The 26,847-nt window shown below is 46.4% G+C and overlaps 1 protein-coding gene across 5 annotated transcripts in view; it reads left to right on the forward strand.

The window, feature by feature from the left end:
• The window catches only part of LOC131276009 (ferritin light chain-like), a 178,559-nt gene that overhangs the window by 100,398 nt on the left and 51,314 nt on the right, over positions 1-26,847 (forward strand). For 4 of the 5 annotated variants that reach the window (XR_011647408.1, XR_011647407.1, XR_011647409.1 and 1 more), the window contains one exon: positions 3,569-3,725. The exons of the other annotated variant lie outside the window; for it this stretch is intronic. Coding sequence is in view for 1 of the 4 variants with exons in the window: in XM_071211851.1 (XP_071067952.1) it covers positions 3,569-3,647 (79 nt within the window). In the remaining 3 variants the exon portion in view is untranslated. The remainder of the gene's footprint in view (positions 1-3,568; positions 3,726-26,847) is intronic. 5 annotated transcript variants of the gene reach the window in all.

A 26,847-nucleotide genomic window follows, 5' to 3' on the forward strand; every position in this document is an offset into this window, starting at 1 on the left:
AATCATAACTGAATCATGCTCAGGTACAGACCAAATTGCAAGCATAGTCTAATATCTATTTTTGGAATTCATAACCATGTCAAATTGTTACACTCCACCCTCTGAATTCCACAATGATGGAGGAGGTTGCCGGTGTGGGAGGAGTGGGGCGGGGAAGGGGCAGGGAGCATACAGAAACACCCATACCCTTTATTTTGGTCTTTATTTATTTATTTTTAATGTTAAATTAAAAAATATGAGGTCTCCATATACCCCTCCATCCCCCCACCCTACTCCTCCCACAACAACCTCCCCCCATCATCATGGGACATTCATTGCACTTGGTGAATACATCGTTGAGCACTGCTGCACCACATGAACAATCGTCCACGTTATAGTTTACACTCTTCCCCCAGTCCACCGAGTGAGCCATGGGAGGGCATACAATGTCCAGTAACTGTCCCTGCAGCACCACCCAGGACAACTCCAAGTCCTGAAAATGCCCCTACTAATTACTTTTAACCCAACTAACAACAGAACGTTGTTGAAAACAATAAGCTAGAAAAACACAACCAATTGTCGTGGCAGAACTTGGATGTGTGGCTGGACTTCAAAGAAGGCACAGCTCCAAGTCGTCTATTGCTGTCTTCTAAGTCCCTTTGAAATAGGAACAGTGTTTGACATGTTTCTCAGCTTGGCCTAGCATTTTCTAACAGATAGGACCTTTGTTGTCTCCAGAAAGGAGACTGTAGCTAAATGATTATAATCTTAAGTTCTATTTTATTTCTTTACACTCAGACACCCTAAAGCCACAGGCATGTTTTAAGTAAATCAAATACAGCAAATAGTAATTAAACCTGCAGAGAATATTTTTGTGTATTAACATACCCAGGACTCCCTTGCAATCATCTGACATTTACAAAATCTAATATGAATTTCATTATTTTCCTGCCCTTCTGTCACATAGACTTCAATTTTAAAATAAGCATAGACTTCATGTTTCAAATCATGAGCACATTGGTATATCTACCCTCTTTGGGTAACTCTTTCCTCTCTTTCTTTATTGTGGTTTCTTTGTTTGTTTGGCTGTTTTCTGTTGTTGTTTGGACCCCAGTTGCTGAGCTAATCCTGCCACTCACTTGATCACACATGGTCACTACTCTGTTTTCTTTTCTTTTGCTTGCTTCCTCATTATTCTCATTCATTCAATGGCTCGCTTGCTCATTCATTCCACTTTCCTCTATTCCCCACTCCTCCCTCTGCCATAGTCAATTAATTGATTACATAGCTTTTTATCCTAATATACTCTTTCAATAGTTATAATATTGTTTTATGTGCATGCATTTTTAATTCATGAAAATATTTTACTTAATGTCATGTTTCTTACTTTTTCCATCAAGTACACTGTTTTAAAGATCCCTATCTGTTGCTATGTGTACATGTAATTTATTGCTTCTAACAGCTACATTATACTCTGTGGGGTACCTATCACATTTCCCCCAAAACTTCCCCCTCTGATGGACAGCCAGGCTGCCCCCTACTTCTTGCTACCACAAATAATGCTGAAATGAGCATCTTCGTGCATACAAATTTATGGATCTCCAGTATAATTTCCTTGTGCTCAATACCCAGAAGGATAATTGTGGAGCCATAGGGAAAGCCTACCTTAATTTGACTAAAGTATTTCTCACTTGCTTTCCTGAATGGTTGCACCAGTACACCCTCCCTCCAGTAGTACATATCCCAACATCCCCACCAAGATGTGGCACCATCCAGCTTTCAAAATTTTTCTGTCTGGTCTTCTTCCCCCCCCCCCCCCAAGATCTTCAGAAAGTCCTCCCTGGCTCAGCTTAGCAGTTAAAATCAGCACTGAACGCCTCTTGTGCAGTTTGCTTCCTACACGTTGGAACTTACTTTTGAGTCCTCCTGGGGTCTGAGTTGGCATCCTGTTCTTATCTTTGGTTCTGGGCCTCTTCTCTCACTTCTGGCCCACACCATCATGGAAGCCCCGTGCCTTCTCTTCACATGAGCTATGTTACAGCCTACAACTTCATTGATTCATTTTATTCATTCCATCAACACGTATGCATTGAGTCCTATTATGTGCCAAATCCTGGGCATAGCACTGAGAATAATGTACCCTGACTTTATAGAGCTTGTTATAATCTATTAGTAGACACAATGGATAAAAATTACACAAATAGTGTGGTAAGTGCTGTGAAGGGAGAGTTGGGAGTGCTATTCATGCTGAGAAACTGAGCTTTGAAAATCTGAGGAAGCTTGAGAGAGGAGGTGGGGCTGAAGGATGAGCAGCAATTGACCAACGAAAGAACTCGGGGAAAAGCATTCCTGACAATTGCTCCTCGACAGCATGGTAGCCCTGTCCTTAGCTGAGCCTAGGGTTCCCCATTCCAGGGAACCTCGCTTTCACCTCTAGAAAATAAAATGCCATCTTTTGCTGGTATAAGAAAGGTGCAATCACCATGCTGTACAGAGCTGGGGAGGGGATTTGGCGATCTGGCAGCTTCTTTTAAAAATGACTATCAAAATGACCCTCCTTATTTCAGCAGCTACCTCCTTTATCTTTCTTCTGGAAGACTAGGTGTTTACTAACCTTGAGCTTTGGGGGGTGTGTTTCTGAGTAAATTGGGTTGATTCTTGGTTTTCTACACTGATAGTTTAAGATTTTGGCTTTCCAGATCTTAAGTGCTTTTGGCTTGCAAAAGTCTGAAGCTATTGTTTCTTCTCTCATTCTTCTCTGTGGGTCATGAGTTTATGCATTTGGAAAATCTCTTTACTGTGTTTAAGTGCGATTTCAGAAAGGAGGCAAGTAGCTGTTCAATCCACCATCGTTACTTCTTTTTCAAGTATTTTTTCTGCTATTTCCTTTTGCCTCTAGTTTTTCCACACAGGCATGGTTGATCAGCCTGTTGGTCATACATTTTTCTTGATCAACACTTGAGAGCAGCTCTGTCTTCTTCTGGCAGAACAATTACTTTTTAATAGAAGGGCGTGTCCTTTGGAGGGATCACTCTTCCATTGAACTCAAATGGAAAAGCATAAGAAAACACATCCTTATTTTGTTTCCAAAGGGGAAAAAAAAAACCAAAAAATGGAGAGATGTAATTCAGGGCAGGCTACTATGAGGAAGCTTTGGGGTGGAAGTAGTTAGGAAACATGGAAAGGAGAGGAGAAATGGAGAGCACGTACTCGGTTCACATGCCATGTTCAATGTAATGAGCACTTGGTATGTGGTGACCTTCAGCCAAGAACAGAGTCCAGTATTTTTAAAGGCTAGAAGCATAGAGAAAAGAGCTATATCAAAATGACTTTGGACTCTCTAGTTTTCCACATGTGAATTCACATTTGGGAATGGAAAGGTTTTTTTGCATGTGTGGAAAATATTTCATGAGGCTTTTCTTCGGCAAAGGTAAAGTTAACATTCTACTCTGTAATACAAAACTTACAGACAATAAGCAGTTAAAGTCTCTACCTAATAATGTAAAAGAGTCACTTAATTAGGTATAGAGTTGCATTTCTGAGATTATATTTATAGGTGAAGAGACTATTGTTCCCTACCCCGCTCCAGGGCCTTGGTGATTTGGGGTAGACCTTGGATGAAGACCTATGAGTTATGGAGTGAACTCTTCCCAGCAGCAAGGCAGTAGACATGCCCAGTTGGAACCCCATGGAAGGACTTGACCCATGGATAGAAGAAGACATTGTATCTGCTATCCTGTCTTAAGGTTTGCTGTTGTTTTGCTTGTGATTGTTTGCTATGCAATTCTCTTTGTTATCTCTAAGCACTCAGCAAACTTTTTGAAAAATATCCTTGGCCTGGTTCTTGGCTGTGTTTGTAGAGGATAAGGAAAGGGCATGTGCTTACCTTGGGAAAAACATGTCTAGGAAAAATAGAAGAAGCCTGGGTACTAACAGTGACCCAGGGAAGAACTAAAATCTCTTAGTTTTTGGCTGGAGTGGTGAGGAAGTGATTTGCGGACCATCAGAAAATTCTTTTGGATTCCTGGAGGGGGTCCCTGATGAAAGCCTGGACCATAAGCAGGTTGAGAACTCAGACTACATTTATTTGGGTATTAAAGGGATGAATCATTTGTTGCTGCACTCATTCAACAAACATTTATAAAGTGCAAAGCTCTGCTACTGTACCATCATCTGTGTGACTGCTTGACTAATGCCCCACCCACCCTAGTCAATAAGCCTCAGAAGCGCAGGGCTGGTAACACTGCTCTGTTCACGCTAGTATCCCAAGAGCCAAGGATTCCTAACTGATATCCAGTTAGGGTATGTAGGTCTGGAGCTCAGCATACAACCCTTGAAGTATGGAGAACTATCAGAGCATCTGGCTTACAACTATATGCAGTCAGACCTTATATTCAGAATTGGATCCCACAAATGGCGTCTTTCATGACAAAAGCTGCTGTCTTTGTTCAAATTTCCTTAGAGGGAGGCTTGATAGGTGTTTCCGTTTCTTAGCTGGTAGAACAAACACCATGCAATTGGTTGACTTAAACAACAGGAATTTATTGGCCCACGGTGGTGAGGCTAGAAGTCCAAACACAAGGCGTCATCAAGGTGATGCTTCCTCCCTGAAGACTGGCATTCTGGGGCGGGCTGTGGGGGATCCTTGCTCCTTGGTTTTTCTATCACAGGACAAAGCACATGGCGGCCTCTCCTGGCTTCTTTCTTTGTCTGACTTTCACCTTTGCCTATAAAGGGTTTCAGTAATCCAGGTAAAAGCCCAAACTGATTCATTGGGTCACATTTTCGCTAAAGTAACATCTCGAAAAGATCTTATTTATGAGTCCACACCCACCAGACTGCAGACCAAGACCAAGATCATGTCTAAAACAGAATACACAAATCACTCCACCACAGTAAGGTTCACTGTCTTTGTACATAACTCTCCATCTGAGGAAGTTTGGAGGCAAATATTCTGGTGCTCAGTAAAGAATATTTTTCTTCATTCTCTGCACATTTTGAATGGGTAGGAAAACAAACTGGAAACCTTTGGCAATATAAATCTGTCTTATCACTAAAAGACAGCTCTTCTTCCTTGGGATGAGCTGAAAGGAAAGGACCAACTTATAGGCTCTGAGACTTTTCCTTTGGGGTTGGTTGAGGGTGTGTGACATTGGCAGTTATTTAACCACTCTGGGCATCTGCTTCTTATCTGTAAGGGAAAGGGTTTAAACAATAGGTTTCCTAAGTGCCTTACCAGAGTAACATTTTATGAATACTACTAGATTACAGATATATTCCCAAAATAATAACTGCCCACTATATGTCATATACTTTAAGTAGATTTTAACCTTGTTTAATGCTTACAAAATATCTACCAAGTGGGTATTTCTGTCTCCATTTGACAGATTAGGAATCAGAAAAGTTCAGTAATTTACCCAAGATCTTACAGCCAGTGCATGGCAGAGTGAGACATGCACCGAGCTCTGGCTTCCTATCCAACAGGTAGCACAGAGCCAGCTTCCTTGCGTTTCCTTTTTGTTTTGTTTTTAATTTGACTTTTACTTTTTCATAACCCCCATTAAGTCTATACACTCCCAAGTGAATAAATACAGACAATCTGATTTTTTACATAAGAGCCCTTAGTATATATAAATTGATTTCCTGTAAAGTTGAATCAATGTGTGTGCTATCAGCAGGGTATGGCATTTTCAATCTCACTATACCAGGCTGGCATTGAACATTCTCCTTATTTTAACATTTGCCAATATGATTTGGTAAAATTTAATCTCCTAAGTGTTTTTATTTTAATGCCTTTGGTTACTAGAGGGCTTGAACGGTCTTCACCTGTGCATCTATATTTCCTTTATTATAGTACTTGCTTATTATTTTATATATATGCATTTTAATTTTTGAAAGATACTTAGATTACATAAGTGTCATGCAAAAAATATGGGGGATTCCCATATGCCCCACTCCCTACACCTCCCACACTTTCCCACATTAACAGCATTCTTCATTAGTGTGGTATATTTTAACAATTGATGAGAGTATTTTGGGGCATTGCCCCTAAGTGTGGATTGTAGTTTGCATTATAGTTTACACTTTCTCCTGCACAATTTTTTTAAGTTATGACAAGATATATAATGGTCTGTACCTGGTATTTCTTAGCAGAGGTCAGAGCTCCCAAACAATTTCCATTCCTGAAAGGGACTTTACACAAATTAAAGTGATCTGATTTTCCTTATGAGAAGATGAAGCAATGTTTTACAACAGGAAAAAAATCAAAGATAAGTAGTTAAGATTACTTGTCATATTGTCTGAAAGAAGAACACATTGATTGTTCTCACTTCTCGATTTCTCATGCTGAGTTGAATTACTCTGAGTTACTGTAATAATGTTATTATCAGTTGAATTGTTAAAATTCTTACCTTAGGCCATTCTCTTACACTTAAGTTATTTATCTGGTAGTCTTGTTTGAAATGCAGCCTAAGGCACTTGGGAGGCATTTTTCTACACACATAAGCTGACTTTTTAAAAAAATATTTTATAAAGTGTTTATTTGTTTCTGACAGTTTGGATTTTGTGAATCTCAGAAAAAGATTATATTCTTAAACTAATCAATTCCTGTGAGTGTGGGGCCCTTTGATTGCATTGAATTCAGTTAAGGGCTCTTTGATTAGATTACTTGATAAGATGGCTTTAGGGCTTTTGAATGGACTGTCAATGAGGCATGACTCAGGTTGGGTCTCTGCCCTCTTGCTGGGTCTGTATAATCAGAGACATAGACACAGAAAAAGGAAGCTGCCATTTTGAACCAGCCAAGTGAGAGAGAGGACTCAAGGACTGCTAGAAGCTGAAGCTAAAACACAAAGCTCCCAAGAGGCTGGGGCCACCAAGCAGCTCAAGACTGAAGAGACGAGCCATATGCCTGATCTCCCATAATTGCTCTCCCAAAGATGGTGAGCCCAGAGGAAAAGGGGAGCACCTTGGCAGAGATTGGCCACCATCCTGCTTTGCCATGTGGCAGGACCCCAGGATCACCAGTAGCTGACTTTTGTGAGAAAGCATCTCTGCTGATGCCTTGATTTGGACATTACACAGCCTCCTGAACTGTAAGCTTTTACCCTAATACATTTCCCACTTTAAAATCCAACATAGGGAAGCAGACTTGGCCCAGTGGTTAGGGCGTCCACCTACCACATGAGAGGTCCGCGGTTCAAACCCCAGGCCTCCTTGACCCGTGTGGAGCTGGCCCACGTGCAGCGCTGATGCGCACAAGGAGTGCCGTGCCACACAGGGGTGTCCCCCGCATAGGGGAGCCCCATGTGCAAGGAATGCACCCCATAAGGACAGCCGCCCAGCCTGAAAGAAAGTGCAGCCTGCCTAAGAATGGTGCTGCCCACACGGAGAGCTGATGCAACAAGATGACACAACAAAAAGAAACACGGACTCCCGTGCCTCTGACAACATCAGAAGCGGACAAAGAAGAAGACGCAGCAAATAGACACAGAGAACAGACAACCAGGGTGGGGGGGCGGGGGAGGGGAGAGAAATAAATAAATAAATAAATCTTTTTTTTAAAAAGCCAGCATGTTTCTGGTACTTTGCATCAGCAGCCCTCCGGCAAACAAAGACAATGTTGACGCGAGTGCCATTTGCCAGGCACAGTTAGGAGACTAGAGTGAAAAAGTGACTAAGCTCCAGGTCCCCACCTAGGAACTCAGAGTTGAGTGGCCCTGGTGGGAGGCAGGCCTATAAAAAGTAATTACAAGGGAGTGGATGTGGCTCAAGCCGTTGAAGGCCTGCTTCCCAAATAAGAGGTCCTGGGTTCAATCCTAAAAAAAAAAATGTAATTGCAACACAGCACAGGAAGTGCCTTAACTGAAATACACACACATCTCCTTAAGAGAACCAAAGAAGGCCAGACCAGTAATAACCTGAGGCCTCCAAGAAGGCTTTCCAAATTCTAGAAGAATCGGTATGAGTTCTCCAGGGAAATTAAAGGCCAACCTTTTTCTAGGCAGACAGAAGAGCATTACAAATGCAGAGGCAAGAGAAAGAGAGCCAGAGGCAAGGGTAATGGAGAAAAAAAATTCAAAGGGGTAAGGTATTTGGGCAATAAAGAGAGAGACAGTTTGGCAAAAGCAATGGAAGGAGGTTAGGCCTGTCTGGTGCAGAGCTGCTACAGGGTGAGACACCATCAGGCCAAAGGGATTCCCTGGCAGGGGGTCAGCAACAGGTTAGAGCAGACCTTCCTGTGGTGCCTCTTCCCCTCCAGAATCCAGTTAAGGATCATACAGTGCATTTTGATGTCTCTCTCTCTCAGTACCCTTAATTCTGGAATAATTCCCTGGCCACTGGCCTTTTTTCCCCTTTTTTTCTCTTTCATGCCTTGGACAATTTTTTGAAGGGTCCACATCAGTTGATTTGTAAGATGCCCCCCAATCTGGATTTGCTGATTGTTTCCTTCTTGATTAGATTCAGGTGGAACATTTTCATCAAGAATAATCCAGCGTTGATTTGTGTCCTTCTCAGTGAATCATATCAGGAGGCACACGATGTCTCTTTGTTCTATTACTGATGACTCCATGGTTAAGATAGTAGCAGCCAGATTTCTCATTATAAATATATCATGTCTCCCCTGTACTAATAAGTAAGCAGTGTGGTCTACTAGATTTCTCCATTGCAAATATGTCATCTCCCCCTTGTACTAATAAGCAGTGTGGTCTGCTAGATTTCTCCATGGTAAATATGTCTTCCTCGTTTGTAATTAATAAGTAATCTGTGGAGTAGTATTTTGAGACTTCGTGACCCCCTATTCTCCCCAACCATCTGACTAATAATTTTAGCATCCATTGAGATCCTTGTCTGAATCAGTTATTACTTTGGGGGTTTGCAAATGTACTTTTTTACAATTTATTATTTCTTCTACATTTATTAGCTGCCATTTTTCTGAAAAAAGAAAAAAGTTTTCTCCTCTCCCTAGTTCTCTTTCCATCCTTTCTTAAATATCATTATGAATTGCAATTCTTTTCTATTTAATGTGTTATTATCTATTAACAACTTTTTTTTTTTTTAAAGTATCGGGGTTGGGCATTGAATTTGGGACCTTGTATGTGGGAAGCCAGTGTTGAACCACTGAGCTACATGCATGCCCCTAAGTTGGTCTTTTTGTTTTGTTTTGTTGTTTTGTGTTTTTTTAGGAGGCACCAGGAACTGAACCCAGGACCTCCCATGTGGGAAGTAGGTGCTCAGCCACTGAGCCACATGTGCTCCCCTATTAAGATCATTCTGATGTTTCAATTATTCCAAATTTGGCCAGTGGGAGCCCTTAAAGATGGTTTCTGTGTCATTTTAATAAGTTCTTGTCAATTCTTGAGCATTTTTGCTTCCTAGAATAAGAAGATATCCTCGACTCATCTTGTACTTTGCCTGCTTCAGGCCTGGAATTAGCCATTTCTCCAAGGAGCCCTGGTTAATTTTGGTGGAGAATGATATATAGCAGTTCTGAAAGCTTTTGGCCTCAAGATCTTTTTACACATGAAAAGTTATTGAGGAACACAAAAAGCATTTGCTTATATGGTATATATTTATCCATATTTATCATATTAACAAAACAGAAATTTTAAAATATTTATTAGTTCATTTTAGATGACCAGTAATAAACTCATTGTATGTTAAGATAAGTAACATATTAATGAAAAATAACTAATTTTCGAAAACAAAAATTTCAGCAAATTTACTGTAGAGGTAGAAAAGGAATATGTTAATAGTTTTTTCAGATAATTATAGCTATTTTTTTAATAGTACAGAAAATCTCAAGGTTAGTTGCAAAGTGGAATCTGAAACCATATCAATAAAGGTGGATATAAATTTTGCAAAATTCAAATTTTCACTTGAAAATATATATGCATTTGAAAAAATATTCAATTGTTAGAGATATAAAATCAGGATAAATTCTTAGAAGTGTGATCACTGGGTCAAAGGGTAAATATCTAAGTAGTTTTGTTGAATATTTCCAAATTATCTTTCATATGGGCTATACTGTTTTCTATTCCCAGCAGCCATTTGCGAAGGTGTCTGCTTCCTTACAGCCTCACCAACAGTAGGTTATTAAGCTTTTGAATTTTTGCCAGTCTAGTAAATGAGAATAGTTCAAGTAAATCTTTTAGTTCTGTCTATTTTTTCCATCCAAGAGCATACCAAATGAAAATCTTCTCAGAATTATATTTTCATAGGTTTCCTTTTTTACCACGGTTGAAGAAATCAGTATGATTCTACACTTAAAAATTATCCCATTACGTTCAAAATAGGTCTAAATGTAAAATTAAAAAAAAAAAAAAAAGGCAAAACCTTTTACAAAGGTAAATGGGTCAATGTAGATGGATAATTCCAGGAGAAGTTGGTCTTTATAATACGTGCTGAGGGTTATTACAGGAAATCCTTCAACTTGCTAAAGGCTATGTCAGGGATTTAGTCCCCAGTATGCAAATGTTTGCACAAAGTCCTGGCTTTCAGGCCAAACACATTTTGGTCAAGAGTCAAATATTTTCTAAGTTTATTTCCATGCCTGACATTAGCCTCCTTAACTTTCATAAAGTTTTCTCTCCAATTAATGAATATTTGCACAGAGAAATGCAGTTGTAAAACTTTTAAGTCATAATGAAAATATTTCTGTACTTTGCTACTTTGACCCACCTGACAATTCTAAAAGGAAGATGAGAAATCCAAGACTCAAAGTCACACACAAGCCTGTGACATCTGTCTCCACATTCTCAGCATCTCAGCATCTAGCAAAATGCCAAGTATACAGCAAGAGCTTAATAAATGTAGTCAGTCTTGTTGGGTAAAAATTGCGTGTGAATGGGTAAGGGGCAGTATGTGACTGATGAAGACTCAACTCTACATCGGTATCAGGAAAAGCTTCCATTACTTCATACAGTTAACCATAATAAGAATGAAGAAAAAGTAAAAGAATCTTCGTAAAAAAGAATTTACACTAATTACAGTCATTTATGAGGATTACCATTTGTGGCTAATTACCCTATGTATTATAATTATTGTGAATATCATTAGCACGTGCCAGATAAATTTCCCTGTCCCTTTTACTGCCTTACAGTACTTCATTCATGTTCTTTCTCTCTTTTTCTGCTCTCCTTGTAATATAACCAGCTGCTCACAACTTTAAGAAACCAGAGGGAATTCTGCCTGTGAGGCTTTTCTTTTTCCTCCCGAGAGTCCAATTATCCTTTATTTGCGCGGGTGTCTTTTTCAAAATCTTCTGTCAGCAATTCCTCATTGATTCCAAAGGGAACTGCACATTTTGGGGATAAGTTGTGGAAAAGTTTGGACAGCTCCATCCTCCTCACCTGCCCACCACCCACCCCGCCCCACCGCCCTGATTCTCAAGGTTCTGTGTGACAGTTCCTTTCTCAGTAATCATGAATTGTATGCATTTCCTCTTTTGTCTCATTTTTTTAAAAGATTTTTAATTTACTTCTCTCCCCTCCCCCACCCTCCAGTTGTCTGTGTTACCGCCTTTCTCCACCCCTCCTCCCCTTCCAGCCCTGCCGTCCTTCCCGCCAGTCCCGCCCATATTACCAACCTACAATCTGCCCTCTTCCCCAGTAACTGCTTACGGCGTATTACCAGAGGCCTGCCCCCCCAGTTTTAGCCAATCCACAGCCACCCCTCCGCCCTGCTCTCCCCTTCATACTCCACCCCCTTCCCTGCCTATATAACCAAGTGTACTTCCGCAATAAAGCAGACCTGTTCTTGCGCTCAAGCGGTCTCCGTGGTTTTTCCCCAACCGCACGTCCCCCACGCCTGGAGAACTGGTGCTCCCTCTTGGGGCACCCCCCGCCGGCTGATCGGCAGGAGCAAGCCCCCCTGACTCTTGGGCCTGAGCGAGGACGAAACCCTCTCGCTCAGCTACAACTGGCGCCCAACGTGGCGGGTCCTCCCCCGGCCCCTCTCTGCTGCTGCTGCTGCTGTGATCGTCCTCCTCTCCAGGTAGGGACCCCTCGCCCGGACGAGCCCCAAGGGACCCCTCGCCGTCGTCCTGTCCCTGTCCCGTCATGGGCGCCTCTTTGTCATTGTGTCAGGTGCCACAAGTCAGGGCCCTCGCTGCCCTGCTCGATGCCAGTGGAGTCCGTGTCTCCTTGCGGCAGCTCCAAAAGTACTGGGATCTCTTGCTCCCTTTTAATCCGTGGCTCGCCACCTGCCAACTCTGGAGCCCGGACACATACTCGCGACTCATAAATCGAGTCACCTCCGCCATGGAGCACGAGAAACGCACCTTCCCAACAGGCCTCTTACCCATTCTCGTTGCCATTCGCGCTTGTCTCCTCGGCGCTCCGACCGAGGCCGTTTATGAAGCTTCTCCCAAACGGCCTCTAGACTGTGATCCCGATGAGCCCGCTGACACTGACTCTCTGTCTGACCAACTTGCTGCTGCTCTCGAGCGCGAACCTCCCCGCCCGAGCTCCGCACAGCAGACAGAAACCACTCCTGCTGCTCCCCAAGATGGCGGACTTCCGCCTTCTTCTCCGCCAGCGCCTTTGTCTTCTGCCCAAGATGGCGCCCATCTGGCTTCTTCTCCGCCGGTGTCCTCCTCCTCCCGCCTTTACCAGCCTCTTCCTGCCCAGTCAGCATCCGGTTTGGGCCCGGAAACTGCGTGGTCGCCATCTTCCACTAAACCGGAAGCACCCCTCACGCCATTTTGTCTGCTGCCGGATGTGACTGCTCCGCCATCTTGGCCGGCACCCGGAAGGGTCCCGCCGCCATCTTGTTGTCGCCCGGAAGCCGCTAAGCCGCCATTTTCTCACCCGTGTTCCGCTTATCCCTTGCCACCGCCGTACGGCAATAGCCCTTCACCTGCCTTGGCTGCTCCATCGGTCCCCGGTGCCACGCCTCCTCAAACCCCTCAGCTGTATCCGCTGAATCCGCAGCCCACGCCGCAGCGACCCCAAACTTGGCTACCCTTTACAGCAGAGGAGGTCAGAACCCTCCGCAAAGCTGTAAAGGAAGATGGGATTGGCAGCCCTTATGCGCAGCAACTACTTGAGGAGTTAGGGACCCAACTCGTTCTCCCATATGACTGGATTGCACTAGCCCGTGCCATCCTGATGCCGGGTCAATTTATTGAATGGCGCGCCCATTATCAAGTGGCTGTTGACCGGCAAATCGTGGAGAATGCCCAGGCCGGCGTCCTCGACCCCTCTGATGCATACACGGGCACCAACAATTATGCAAACCCTCGTTCTTATCTCGAAATTGACCCAGGGTTTTGGCACCGGGTAAAAGTCCTCGTCCAGCGGTCATTCTCTCTAGTTTCCACCAAGCAGCCCACCAAGCTCGCGCAGCTGCTTCAGGACTCCAATGAGACCTTCCCAGCATTTGTCGCCCGCGTCCTGGAAGCTTGTCAGCGGAAAATTTCCAGCGAGGATGCCCAATTTGCGTTAGCCAAAGAGTTAGTCATTGACGGGTGCCTTGCGCCGTTCCGGGCCGTAATCCTTCCCATACACGACAAAGCTCTGCACGAATGGGTCCTTGCTTGCCGTGACGTCGACCCACAAGTCAAAACACTCACCGCTGCCTTTGCCTCTGCCATGGCTGTTTCATCCAGCCCCACTTCTGTCTGCTTTCGGTGCGGCCAGCCCGGCCACTTCGTCCGCGAGTGCTCCCAGCCAGGCCCAGCGCCTCGCTCCGACCCGCCGTCGCGGCGACCAAGGGGCCCTTCTACGCCATGTCCGCGTTGTGGGAAAGGATATCACTGGGCCCGCGACTGCCGTTCCACCCAAGGTTCCCAGCAGCCTTTAAACTCCCAGCGGGGCAGGCCTCAGCCCCACCCCCAAGAGGCCCTCAGAAAAATTCCCAAGCCATAATGTGGACAATGCCCATCACACACCACCAAAAACCTTCACTGGAGCTCAAAATCAATGGGCAATGGCTCGATGGGCTCCTGGATTCCGGTGCTGAAGTCTCCTGTGTTCCCTTCGAAATCGCTGCGTTCAATCACTGGCCCCTGGAAACTGGCCCTCAAGTCATCGGCGCCACTGGGGCCGCCACCTCCTGGAAAACATCCCAGCCTCTGCATTGGAGCAACCGAGAAGGCCACGAAGGCCAAATTCGCCCACTCGTCCTTTCGTCTGTCCAAACCATCTTATGGGGGAGAGATGTCCTCAGCCAGCTAAAGGCCCAAATCACCACAGAAGCCTTCTCAGCTGCGCTGCCCCCCCCCCCCTTCTAGGGGCCACTGCTCCCATCTCAAAACCTGACCCTATCCCTCTGGAATGGGACACAGAGGAGCCCATCTGGGTCGAGCAGTGGCCCTTGCCAGCTCACAAACTGCAAACTCTCTCTGCCCTCGTCGAAGAGCAGCTACAAGCAGGGCATATAGAGTCATCCACTAGTCCCTACAATTCACCAGTCTTTGTCATCAGCAAAAAGAGCACTGGCAAATACCGCCTTCTCCACGATCTCCGCGAAATCAACAAGCATATCAAGCCAATGGGATCACCTCAGCCAGGATGCCCGCATCCCACCACAGTCCCCCAGCATTTTCACGTGGCGACCATCGACATCAAGGACTGCTTTTTCTCTATTCCTCTTGACCCGCGAGACTGTCCGCGATTTGCGTTTACAGTCCCACGCACCAACAACCAGGGCACAGCGCTTCGATTCCAATGGCGAGTGCTACCGCAAGGTATGCGGAACAGCCCAACCATATGTCAGCTCTATGTCAACCATGCCATTGAGCCGCTGCGCTCAAAGTTTCATCCAGAGCAAACATACATTCTCCACTATATGGATGACCTTCTCTTAGCAGCGAGCTCCAGCGCGCTCCTCAATGACCTGCTCTCTGCAGTGATGACACACCTTTCAAGCCTTGGACTTACTGTGCAATCAGACAAAATAAACCTCCAACCTCCTTTTCAATTTTTGGGCTTTCATTTTCATCACTTCATTCAGCCCACAAGCCCACACATTCATGTCTCTCACAAGATGACGCTGACTGAACTCCAACAACTTTGCGGACAAATCAATTGGCTTCGCTCGGCGCTGCCCATCACAACAGCGCAGATGCAACCCCTCTTCGAGCTCTTGCAGACCAAAGACAGCCCACCAACTGCAGCCACCCGCAGCATCACCATCACTCCTGCTGCTCGAGAAGTCGTCCAGCAAGTTAGCGCCGCTCTGCAGCAGTGCCGCCTGGAGCGGTTCTCCCCTAACCTTCCAATTTTGGCTTTAGTTCTGCCAACGCCAATCACTCCCACAGGTCTCTTGTGGCAAGATGGCCCTCTCCTTTTTCTGCATACGTCAAAGAGCAAACTCCCAAAAATCTGCCCTTTTACAAGGGCCTGGATCGCGTTGGCCACTGACTTAGTACTTCTCTCCATACAAACGTATGGCATCCCGCCACACACCATTGTCTGGCCTTTAGATGCCAAGGAAGTTACCTCCCTCATCATGAACAATGCCCAAATGCAGAGCCTGGTAGAGCTCTTTCGCGGCTCCTTTGACAACCACTATCCTCATCACCGATTGCTGCAGGGAATGTCTCAATTGGCGTTTTCCAACCCGTTCCATCCATTGCCCACGCGGAACCTGATTCCCTCAGCCATCACTGCCTTCACAGATGCCTCAAAAACGGCATTTGCAGCCATTATATACACTCCTGGAAATCCTGAACCACAGTAGCTGCTGTTCGCAAATGACTTCTCTGTTCAAGTAGGTGAGCTTCTAGCCATCGCTGCAGTCCTTAACCTCCACCCAAACCAGTCTCTCAACATCTTCACTGACAGCCTATACACCCTTCAAGTGTGCCGCAGCCTCCCGCTTGCCACTTTCTTACCGAGTGACTCAAACATTGACCGAGCGCTCGCTTTCGTACAGCGACTTCTTGAAGCAAGGCAACAGCCCTGGTTCATTGCTCATATCAGAAGCCATTCTGGCCTACCAGGACCGCTGGCTCAAGGGAATGACCTCGCTGATGCTTCTGTGTCAAGCCGCCAGGTAAACCCAGTCCTCCTCCATGAAAGCCCTGCCGACAGGCCACGGCTTGGAGACTTTGTTAATCAAGCCAAGCTCCTGCATTCCCAATTCCACTTCTCCGCGCGGTCCATCCGGAAGCTCTTCCCAGACCTACCCATTGAAACTTGCAAACACCTTGTGCGCGCGTGCCGGACTTGCGCGCCACCGTTGTTGCCACTTGGGCCTTTGCAGCCTCAAGGTGTTAACCCCCGCGGCCTCCGCCCGAACTCAAGGTGGCAATTAGATGTCACTCATGTCAGCGCATTTGGCCGCCTCAAATATCTTCATGTGGCAATTGATACTTTTCGCATCTGTGCTATGCAGTCCCTCTTGCGGGAGAAAGTGCTAAACACTGCGTCCAGGCGCTTCGCCAAGCTATTTTGTTCATGGGAATTCCATGGGATCTCAAGACAGACAACGGACCAGCATATCACAGTGCCGCCTTCGCCAGCTTCGTGCAGATGTATCGCATCACGCATCATTTTGGCATTCCATACAATCCACAGGGGCAAGGAATCGTCGAGCGCACTCACCAACAGCTCAAGCTACTCATTCAAAAAGAAAGGGCCTCCTCTCCCCACAAGGCCCCCGCCGACGTCGTGACTGCCTGCCTCATTCATCACAATCTCCTAACCTTCGATGACCATGGACTCTCTCCCACCCATAAACACTGGGGACCCATGTGGCAGCCCTCGCAAGTTCCCCTCGTCCATTGGAAAGACCCTGCCACAAATCGTTGGCAAGATCCAGCTCCCCTCCTAGCACAGGGGAGGGGCTTTGCTTGCGTCTTTCCAGATTCTGAGCCGCAGCCGCTCTGGGTTCCTGGGCGCTGCATCCGGCCTGCCACTAACCCACTAGTTCCACCGAACGATCAGCACCCTATGCCTTCGGTGAGAGATAACATTGACAGTGGATACGGCCCAGAGGTCGCCCCGTTCACCCGGATCCAGCACCAGCCATCATCAAGGAACACCCCTTCTTAAAACGTTTCAGACCCTTACCCCGCTCTCCTTACCCCCCTCATGCTGCCCGCTCGCCAAGTGTGGAGAGCGAGGAGTTTTCTCCACAGATGCCGCACCGTCAGATGATGCCTCTACACAGCCTCGCAGCCGTTCTCTTCGTCCTGGCTTCCCTCGCTCTCCCAGCCGCTGCCAACCCGAGTCACCAGCCCTTCAATTGGACCCTCTCCCTCTGGCAACAAAAAAGGTTCCTCGCCTCGAACGTACCCGCCTCCGCCCCCTCTTTCACTACTGATGTCGCCAACCTCACTGGACGCACGAACCTTCCGTCTTATGAGTGGGGGGGACACAACCCCGCTGCCACAGGTTTCTCCACCTACTCCAGACTGCACGCCTGTAGCTTCTTGTCTTCCTCCCCCTCGGGCGAGGGGTACAGGGGCATCACAGGCCCATTTCGCTGGCAAGGCTCGGCGCGCGCCAGGCGCCGGTGTGCGCCGACCCCAATGGCGGGCACATGCATCCTGGCCAGATGCTATGCTGTCCGCTCACGACCGGCCGGTCCTCGTGGCCTCCCCCCACCCCTCGTCTTATCCCCGTGCCCGTCCCTATAACCTCCTTTTCCTCCTACTCTTCCTCCTAATCCTTGTCTTTTGTTGCTGCGCACGCCGAGCCATTCACACCCACCGTGCGCACCAAAACTTGTTGCTTCTATTTCCTTTTAAAACAAAAGGAGCAATTGTTACCGCCTTTCTCCACCCCTCCTCCCCTTCCAGCCCTGCCGTCCTTCCCGCCAGTCCCGCCCATATTACCAACCTACAATCTGCCCTCTTCCCCAGTAACTGCTTACGGCGTATTACCAGAGGCCTGCCCCCCCAGTTTTAGCCAATCCACAGCCACCCCTCCGCCCTGCTCTCCCCTTCATACTCCACCCCCTTCCCTGCCTATATAACCAAGTGTACTTCCGCAATAAAGCAGACCTGTTCTTGCGCTCAAGCGGTCTCCGTGGTTTTTCCCCAACCGCACGTCCCCCACGCCTGGAGAACTGGTGCTCCCTCTTGGGGCACCCCCCGCCGGCTGATCGGCAGGAGCAAGCCCCCCTGACTCTTGGGCCTGAGCGAGGACGAAACCCTCTCGCTCAGCTACATGTCTGCTCTCTGTGTCCATTCTCTGTGTGTTCTTCTGTGACCGCTTCTATCCTTATCAGCGGCACCAGGAATCTGTATTTCTTTTTGCTGCATCATCTTGTTGTGTCAGCTCTCCGTGCGTGCAGCACCATTCCTGGGAAGGCTGCACTTTCTTTTGCACTGGGCGGCTCTCCTTACGGGGCGCACTTCTTGTGTGTGGGGCTCCCCAACACGGGGGACACCCCTGCGTGGCAGGGCACTCCTTGTGCGCATCAGCACTGCGCATGGGCCAGCTGCACATGGGTCAAGTAGGACTGGGGTTTGAACCGTTGACCTCCCATGTGGTAGATGGATGGATGCCCTATCCATTGGGCCAAGTCCACTTCCCTCTTTTGTCTCTTAAGAGTCTCTGCCTAAGCACGCCATGCCTCATACTCCCAAGCTTTTGCCCTTGGCTTTAGGGTCCATGTCCAATGGCTCAACCCACCATTCCACGTACTGTGGAAGGAATACGGGCCCTCTACCATAGCTCCACGGATGTTTGGGAAGCTTTAGTTCTTCAGACCAATCCATGCTGCAGCCTGTTCTTTCATAGTTACCAGGCACTTAATCCCCTCTTAGCTCCAGCCACTGCTGTTCTCTGGGCTGTGCCCAAGCACCGCTAGCTTCGAACACAGACTCTCAGCCTTCACTGGCCAAGGCACAAAGTCACAGAGAGTGACGGAAGGTGTGGTGTATGCATCAAAGACTATTTACATCACAGACAGGAATCAATTCCAAAAGGAAATTGACCTTCCTCTTCTCATCACAAGGGATTTCCCAGTGACCTGTCCTTGGGGAGGGCTCAGTCTCTCGCCATGTTAGTGGTCACCCTTCCTCCCTCTTCAATTATCTCCCAGATAACTGGGAGAGAGCCAGAGCTGGGCACAATGACCCTCCTCCCAGCACTAAGTTCCAGCGGGTCGAAAGGGCAAGGTTCTCTTATTTCACAGGTGAGAAATGTAATTGCCAACAGAATGGAAAACAAACTATCTTATTTCTCAGAGGAGGTAAATAACAGTTTTCTGTTTCTTTTTTTTTAAGATTTATTTTTTATTTATTTCTCTCCCCTTCCCCCCCCCCCCAGTTGTCTGCTCTCTGTGTCCATTCATTGTGTATTCATCTGTGTCTGCTTATATTCTTGTCAGTGGCACCAGGAATCTGCATCTCTTTTTGTTGCATCATTTTGCTGTATCAGCTCTCCATGTGTGCGGTGCCACTCCTGGGCAGGCTGCACATTTTTCGCATGGGGCGGCTCTCTTTATGGGGTGCACTCCTTGCGCGTGGGGCTCCCCTACACGGGGGACACCCCTGCATGGCACGGGACTCCTTGAGCACGGCAGCACTGCATGTGGGCCAGCTCACCACGGGGGTCAGAAGGCCCTGGGTTTGAGCTCTGTACCTCCCATGTGGGAGGCGGATGCTCTACCCATTGGGCCAAGTCCACTTCCCGTAAATAGCAGTTTGACGGCCATGCTCTTCCAGATGGCGGGAGTGGGCTCCCCTGAGGGGTTTGCTGAGAGCACATGGGAAGCAGATCTAGGGGGAAGGACGAGGGGGCCAACTGCTGAAGCAGTGGCAGGAGGCCCTGTTGGTTTGCCAGAGCTGCTATCACAAATCCCACAAATCCCTGATAAGCAGGAATTTATCAGCCTATGCTTTTGAGGCCAGAAGTCCAAAATCAAGACACAGGCAGGGCTTGCTTTCTTCCTGAACACTGTAGCCTTCTGGTGCCAGCTATTGGCAAGCCATGGGTTTCTTTGACTTGTATCTCTTCTTCCTTACAGTTTCTGTGACTTTTGAGTCCCCTTTATAAGGCCTCTAGTCACATGGATTAGGTAAGGTCCATCCAACTTCAGTTGCCCAAACCTTAACTAAAAAGAACGTCTTTTAAAACAGCTGTTTACAGTGGCTTCCCACCTGCAGGGGCACGGATTACAATGAATAACATGTGTTGGCTGGGGCACGTAATTCATCTATCCACAGGCACCATCACCTACTCCAGTGTAAAGCCCCAGAGTGGGGGAGTCTAGAGAGCGGCCCCTCCACTGACTTCATTCTCCCTGACAGCTCGGAACGTTCAGGAACTATTGACAACCTCCCTCTTCCCCCAAGTCCCTCCGTCCTCTTCTCAGGCACAGTTCTCTCATGGTTGTCTCCTTACTCTCTACTTACTATTTCCCAGGCTGTTTGGTGGGGTCACCCTTCCTTTGGCTTCTCCTTAAGTGCCAGCCTTCCCAGGGTTGCACCTGCGTATCTCTTTACTTCTCAAGCCCCCTGGACTACCTCACTCAGATCTGAAATTTTTGGCAGCAGCAACTGCACCTTCTGCTCTTTGCCCCATGCCACGATAGCTGCTGCAGGCACTGGGAAAAGTTCTGTGAAATAATTAGAATCTGGCCACATTTTCCCGATGAATAGAGTACAAGGTAAGCTCTCATTTTTCTTGAATCAGTTTGTCAATGCATACTTCAGTCAAACAGCAAGGCTGTTGAAATCACCTTTTCTGTGACATGAGCTTGAATGGGGGTATTTATATTCTAAAGCGAACTTTTTAATACGTTAACCTTCGGGTTAGCATTGAGAGATTTTTCGGGTTGAGAGATAACCTGGAAAGGAAATATTTACAGCTTTCTTTTCAAGGAATTTTAAGTGTCATTTTGTTTTGTTTTTCCCAGCATTACACTTGCGACCTGGGTGTGCTGGTAAAGTCACAGACGGAACAAAGCAATTCTGTGTTCTGTCCTTGAATCACAGACACTTTGTCCTTGAGCTCTCCTTCAGTCTTTTTTCAAAATTAGTTTTCACCATCTGTATGATACTGACTATTAGATGTGACTGGTGACTTTCACTTTCATGAGTTTTGCCCAAAAACAGACTTTCTTTTAAAGCACAACAGAAAGGTCCCTGTTTACTATTTACGAGGTGCCTGAATCTTAGAAACAGTCCCTGATAAATGTTAAGAGTGAGAAATTGTAAGCCAAGAAATTGGTCATTTAATCTCACACCAGGTATGTACCATCCATTGTGAAATAAGTGACGTCTGCCCTTAGAAACTGTGGCACAATGATTTATTCCTTTTCACTATGATCACTCAGTATTCTCCCTAAGCCCCGTGTTGATGGTCTGTTGTGTTGATGACTCAAAATGAGAAGTGTTGCCACGGAGGATGTAATTTTCTGAAAAGGTGATCAGCTCTTGGTAGAAAACAAAGTACTGTAACTCCCAACTTATACAATAGACAGTTGTATTCCTGAAATATTGGGTAAACATTACAACTGTATAAAAGATACCTTGTGTTTACATGTAAAAACAGAATTGGATGTAGGCTCAGATCATTATACATAGGTTATTCTGCCTACTTGAATGTTAGGTGGAATACTTGAAGGTCAAGTGGCATATGAAAAAGCTCTTTCCTGGGAAGTGGATGTGGTTCAACTGATTGGGCTCCCGTCTACCATATGGGAGGCCCTGGGTTCACTTCCCAGGGCCTCCTTGTGAGGACAAGCTGGCCTGCATTCGCGGAGAGCTGGCAGAGCAAGATGATGCAACAAAGGGAGTCAAGCAGACACAGAAGAACGCGCAGCAAATGGACACGGAGAGCAGACAGTGAGCAAGTGGAGGGGGGGATAAATAAATAAATGAGTAAATAAAAATAATAAATCTTTTTTTAAAAAAAGCTCTTTCTCAAGCAGAAGTCTCCTCTGTGTTACAAGATGACTGAATGCCAATTGGACCAGCCATTCATTCTGACATCCAAAAATGTACCCCCATATTTCTAAAACTCCCCTTGGGGGTGGTTCAGCCATCCCATCGAGAATTACTGCAAGGATCCTTCAGGAACGAATGTAGATTTTGAAGAAATATTTCTATGAAGTTCAGCCAGCCCCTTAATTTCATTTCAGTCTCTATTTCTTGAAAAAGTAACAATTTAATTGTTAAATTGACATACAATTAAATGTAATACCTTTTAGTTTTAATAAGCATCCTTATTTGATTATTTTATTATAAACTTCTTCCTGACCATCAGTCTATCTACCCATCATCTATCCATGCTCCCATCTCTTCAGATAGCTACGATGATGTTAAGCAAATCATTATGAGTTCTATTCCTAAGTGGTGAGATTTTATGAGTAACATTTTACTTTCTCATTTGTACTTTTGTTATTGCTTGAATTTTTAATAGTATAAAAATAATATCGTCACTTAAAAACAATAAAAAATACCTTTTGAGTCTTTTTTATGCGCCTAAGCTGCTCTGGTCGGGGTCTCCTTGGCTGGCCATCAGAAGCAGCAGCAGCTACTGGGTGGGATCCAGAGCTCAAGGGCAGGCCTTGGCCATCATCAGGGTAATGGGCTATTCGCCTTCTAACTGCTCTGAGGCTGCCCTTTCTCTTTTGCGCTGTGCTCTGTAAACCTCTCTTTGACTCCTGGTTTCTGCTTTGTATTCTCATCTACTACCTTGACTTCAGAGTTCACCTACCATCTGTAACACACACACACATCCCTCCCTGAACCCTGCCCCCCAGGCAACTTAGCCATGTTGTTTGCTGTGAGTACTTGATCCTCTTGGTTCTCTTTCTCTCTGTAACTCATTTTCTGCTTCTGACTCTGCCTCGCTTCATTTGGAGTTTGCCTTCCCTGCTGGGAGCTTTCCCAGTGGAAAGTCCTTTAAAATCAATCTGCTTCACAGCCTTCATCTGTCTTCCACTGAGGTTAACCCTTCAGGCCCCAGCGGTGCCACCGAGTACAGGAAAGACAGTTTGGGAGGGTGCCGTGTAAGGCCTGGAATTGAGATGCAAATGCTACGTGCTACACCGACATCTGGTAAACCCTCGGGCCTTGCCCGGCCTTCCTGCAGCTTTCCCTCCTGATTCTCCCAAGAACAAGATTCCCTCACCAACAACCCTCCTTATCAAATGGACCAAATACCCTTCCTGCTCATCCCTGAGCAGCTGTTCCACAAGATTGCTGAAGCCAGTCGCATCCTCCCGCTCTTGATACCGCAAAGCCTGCCTCCCCAGCACCGCTCCTTGCCTCTGCTCCCTGAGCCACTGAGCCACCGTCCCTGGGCGGTATTTGTAATAAACTTGTCTGTCTCATCTCCCTAGCAACAGGGCAGAAAAGAGACACTCAAAGCAGAGGGGATAATGTCTCGATGCCCCTTAAATCACGGTACAGCTATTATTTTATTCTATTATTAACACCTTGCATTAGTGTGGTACATTTGTTAAAGTTCGTGAAAGAACATTTTAATAATTGTGCTATTACCTAGAGTTCATCGTTTACCATAGGGTTCATTGTGTTGTGCAGTGCTATGCTTTAGCTTTTAATTTTTATTCTAGTAACTGATATACAACCTAACATGCCCTCTTTTAGCCACATTCACATTATGTAATTCAGTGATGTTAATTGCACTCACAGTGTTGTGCTACCATCACCACCACCTATTTCCAAAGCTTCACAATCAACCCAAATAGAAATTGTGTACAATTTAAGCATTAACTTCCCATTTTCTCCTCCAGCCCTGCCCTGGAAACCTATATATAGATTCTAACTCTCTAAGTTTGCTTATCTAATTCTTTCATATCAGTGAGATGTATGCAGTAGCTGTCCTTTGTGTCTGGCTTATTTCACTCACCATGGTGTCTTCAAGGTTCATCTATGTTGTCGCATGAGCCAGCACTTCATTCCTTTTTAACGCTGAATAATATTCCACTGTGAGTTTGTACCATTCGTTGGTTGACAGACACCGGGGCTGCTTCCCTCTTTTGGCTGTTGCGAACAATGCCACTATGAATATCAATGTGCAAATATCTGTTTGAGCCCCTGCTTTCAATTCTTTCGGGTGAGATTACCAGGTCATATGGTCATTGTATACTTCGCTTTCTGAGGAATTGCCAAACTGCCTTCCACAGCGGTCAGCTCCTGATTTGCCTGCAGGCAGTCCTCTCTGACTCTCGTTAGCTTCCTTAGGGTAATAGAGGAAATGCATCTCTGCTTGGCCGTGATGCACATGGCCCCAGCATGTAAAGCCCTTGAGGCAACGATGGCACTTCTCATCCTTGTATGTCCCCCACCCAACAGAAAGTTGGAACACAGCAGGCCTTCAGTGCACTTAAATCCATGAAAGAGAAAGTAATGGGATCATAATTAGGTAAAGGGATGACACCAGTATCCAAAAAGTTCTCATAAGATTCTCATCATAGCCCCAAAATCTCCTGTTGCATTTATCAAATGACAATATCTAGGTGATATTATTTGAGGTCTGCCATTTCTACTGGCCAGTGTGTGGCACGGGAGAAGGGACTATGCCTGCCTTTGATCACATTTGTTTCTGCAATGCCCAGCCATTCATTGTGACTCACCAGAAAGTATTTGTTCAAATGGGTGCCTAAGTAAGTGAATGAATGAGTTTGCCCCGACTTGCACTCTTGTCTGATGGTGAGCGCATGGCCACAGGAAGCTCTGCGGAGTGGCCAGACTTGTGCCACATGAAGGCCTGGGATTGGACTCTGTCCTCTGTTTCCTTGTGGGGGCAGGGCCCTGGCCAGAAGCTGGGGGAGAGGGCGAGGATGCCGTCCTCCAGTGACAGAGGGCAGGCAGGGGCTCTGTGCCTTCCAGGTCCCAGCCAGGCAGGGCCAGCTCCAGGGCCAGCCGGGGAGAAGAGGGCAAGCAGGAACCAGAGCAGGGCAGGTGCGGGCCCTGCAGGCTGACACCAGCTCAGAACACAAACCCTACCCAACGCAGGGGCCTTCCCAGAGCTGCAAGCCCAAGGCCTTCAGATCCCGCTGAGGGGCAGGGCTGGGTTGTCTTCACAGGCGAAACAAAGCAGAGAAAGGCAAAGGTGGGTTCTGTCCCAGGGCAAGTGCGCTAGGATCTGCTTTTCTCCCAGGCACCCACACCTCGGGATCTCTGTGTTCCTATGGAAAAATCAGGATACTTGCACTTCCTAAAGTCATTAATGAAGGTGAGAGTACTCTAAGACAGCACATTGTGTGCCTTAAGGGTGCTATTCAGATTGTCTGTGCCTGGGGGCTGCTCTGGAGCTTATATCATCACCACCGAGCAGCAGAAGCAGGTAAAAACCAAAACAAAACAATTGGCAAATTGAGGAGACCTGTTTGACCCTTATGTTTACACTTGAACTTCGCTAAAAGGCCTAGAAGCACTGATGTGTTGACCTCTTATCAGAGAGGCTAATCATTAGGCTATTGTTAGTGGTGAAAATTCTAACCTGTTTATTACTCATAGGTGATAGTGTCCTTAATTAAGGTTAAGCCAACATTTCTTCATCTGTAAAGAGGCGATACAATAATTCTTAAAACCTTAATGGATTCTTGTGAGACTAATAAGATACATATAAGGAATTTTCCACATGCCCGGCATACAGCAGGTGCTCAATAAATATTAGTAATTCTTTTCCTCTCTCTTCTCCTTTAGGAATATAAATTAAAATCTGATGAGTATCTGTCTTTGAAATGAAAACATCACTTAGATAAGAAAACAGATTTTATTGCAAAGTTTGTCAGGGTGACTAGAGAGGACCATCCTCCGGCTTCTGCAGACTATTTCCTTGGCGTTTGTTCTGTGATAATTGCCTCAGATGATTGCCTCCTGGCAGCCGTCTGTGTTCACGTTCAAATGTTCTAATCCCTTAACAAAACATTTATTAGTTCAGGACAGGCACATTTCTAGCAGGTTTGGCAGTGATTAAATTGGAAGGGAAGAGATTCTTGGGGATCTTTTCCAACCAAAGTGTGTTAACTACTGATTGAAAGATACCCCTGTTGGTCCAGATAAGGAAACAATCAAGAAACAGGTGACAAGTGACCAAGTACTCTCTTTCATCTCCTCTGTCACCTCCCAGCCCCTCCCTGCACCTCCTGTACCTTGCACTGTCCTAATCCTATTTGTCTTTTAGGAAACAGCCCGAGTAGCACCCTTCAGGAAGTTGTCTACTTCCTTGAGTCCCCTGGGAAGGTGATTTCTTTCCTCCTGATTGCTGATAACATATCATCTACACGTTCTCATCCTTACCTCACTCGGCTCACTGTCTGTCTTGTGCAAGCCATCTGAGTGCGCAGGTCACCAGTCTCTCTTCTGCAAACTGTGATGGGAGGGACAACCCAGTTCAAGCATCTATGAGGCCCAGGTCAGCTGGTAAACGAGGACACCTCACCTATCCCCCTGTGAGTGCTGGGAGTTTGGCAAACTTCCCGTGTCCAAAAGGACCAGCGTCTCCTCAGATTCAGAGACAGGGGCAGGCTCCAGGCCAGCGTAGCCAGGTCTTACGGCTTTTCAAGAGATGCTAGAAATCCAGGGTTTTTCTGAAATGTGTAGCTCTTTATCTGTTCCCTTACAATTTTGTTTTGTTTAATGCTGTGCAGGCCTTTAATCCCATCTGTGACCTGAATTTTGCCAGCAGGCCACCACTGGTGAGTGACAGGTAGACTTGGCTAAGTCCTGGCGAGCTGTAAATGGTGACCGTGTACTTATCCTGTCTCCATTTCCAGTAAATCTTTATTTACTAGATGTGAAAGTGTTATCAAGAGATGGGTTCTCCACAAGCCTAAAGTAACCCCTGTGGATCGAGAGTAACACCGTCCACAGCTACTGTTTCCTGGGCATCCACTGTACGCCAGGTAGGGCACTAAGGGCCTGACGTGCACGACCTCCTCTCTAAAACGGAGCAAGCCATCCCATCATTTCTGTGGGATTATTGAGAT

Source organism: Dasypus novemcinctus, chromosome 25 (assembly GCF_030445035.2).
Source record: "Dasypus novemcinctus isolate mDasNov1 chromosome 25, mDasNov1.1.hap2, whole genome shotgun sequence".
In the NCBI taxonomy this organism is placed as follows: Eukaryota; Metazoa; Chordata; class Mammalia; order Cingulata; family Dasypodidae; genus Dasypus; species Dasypus novemcinctus.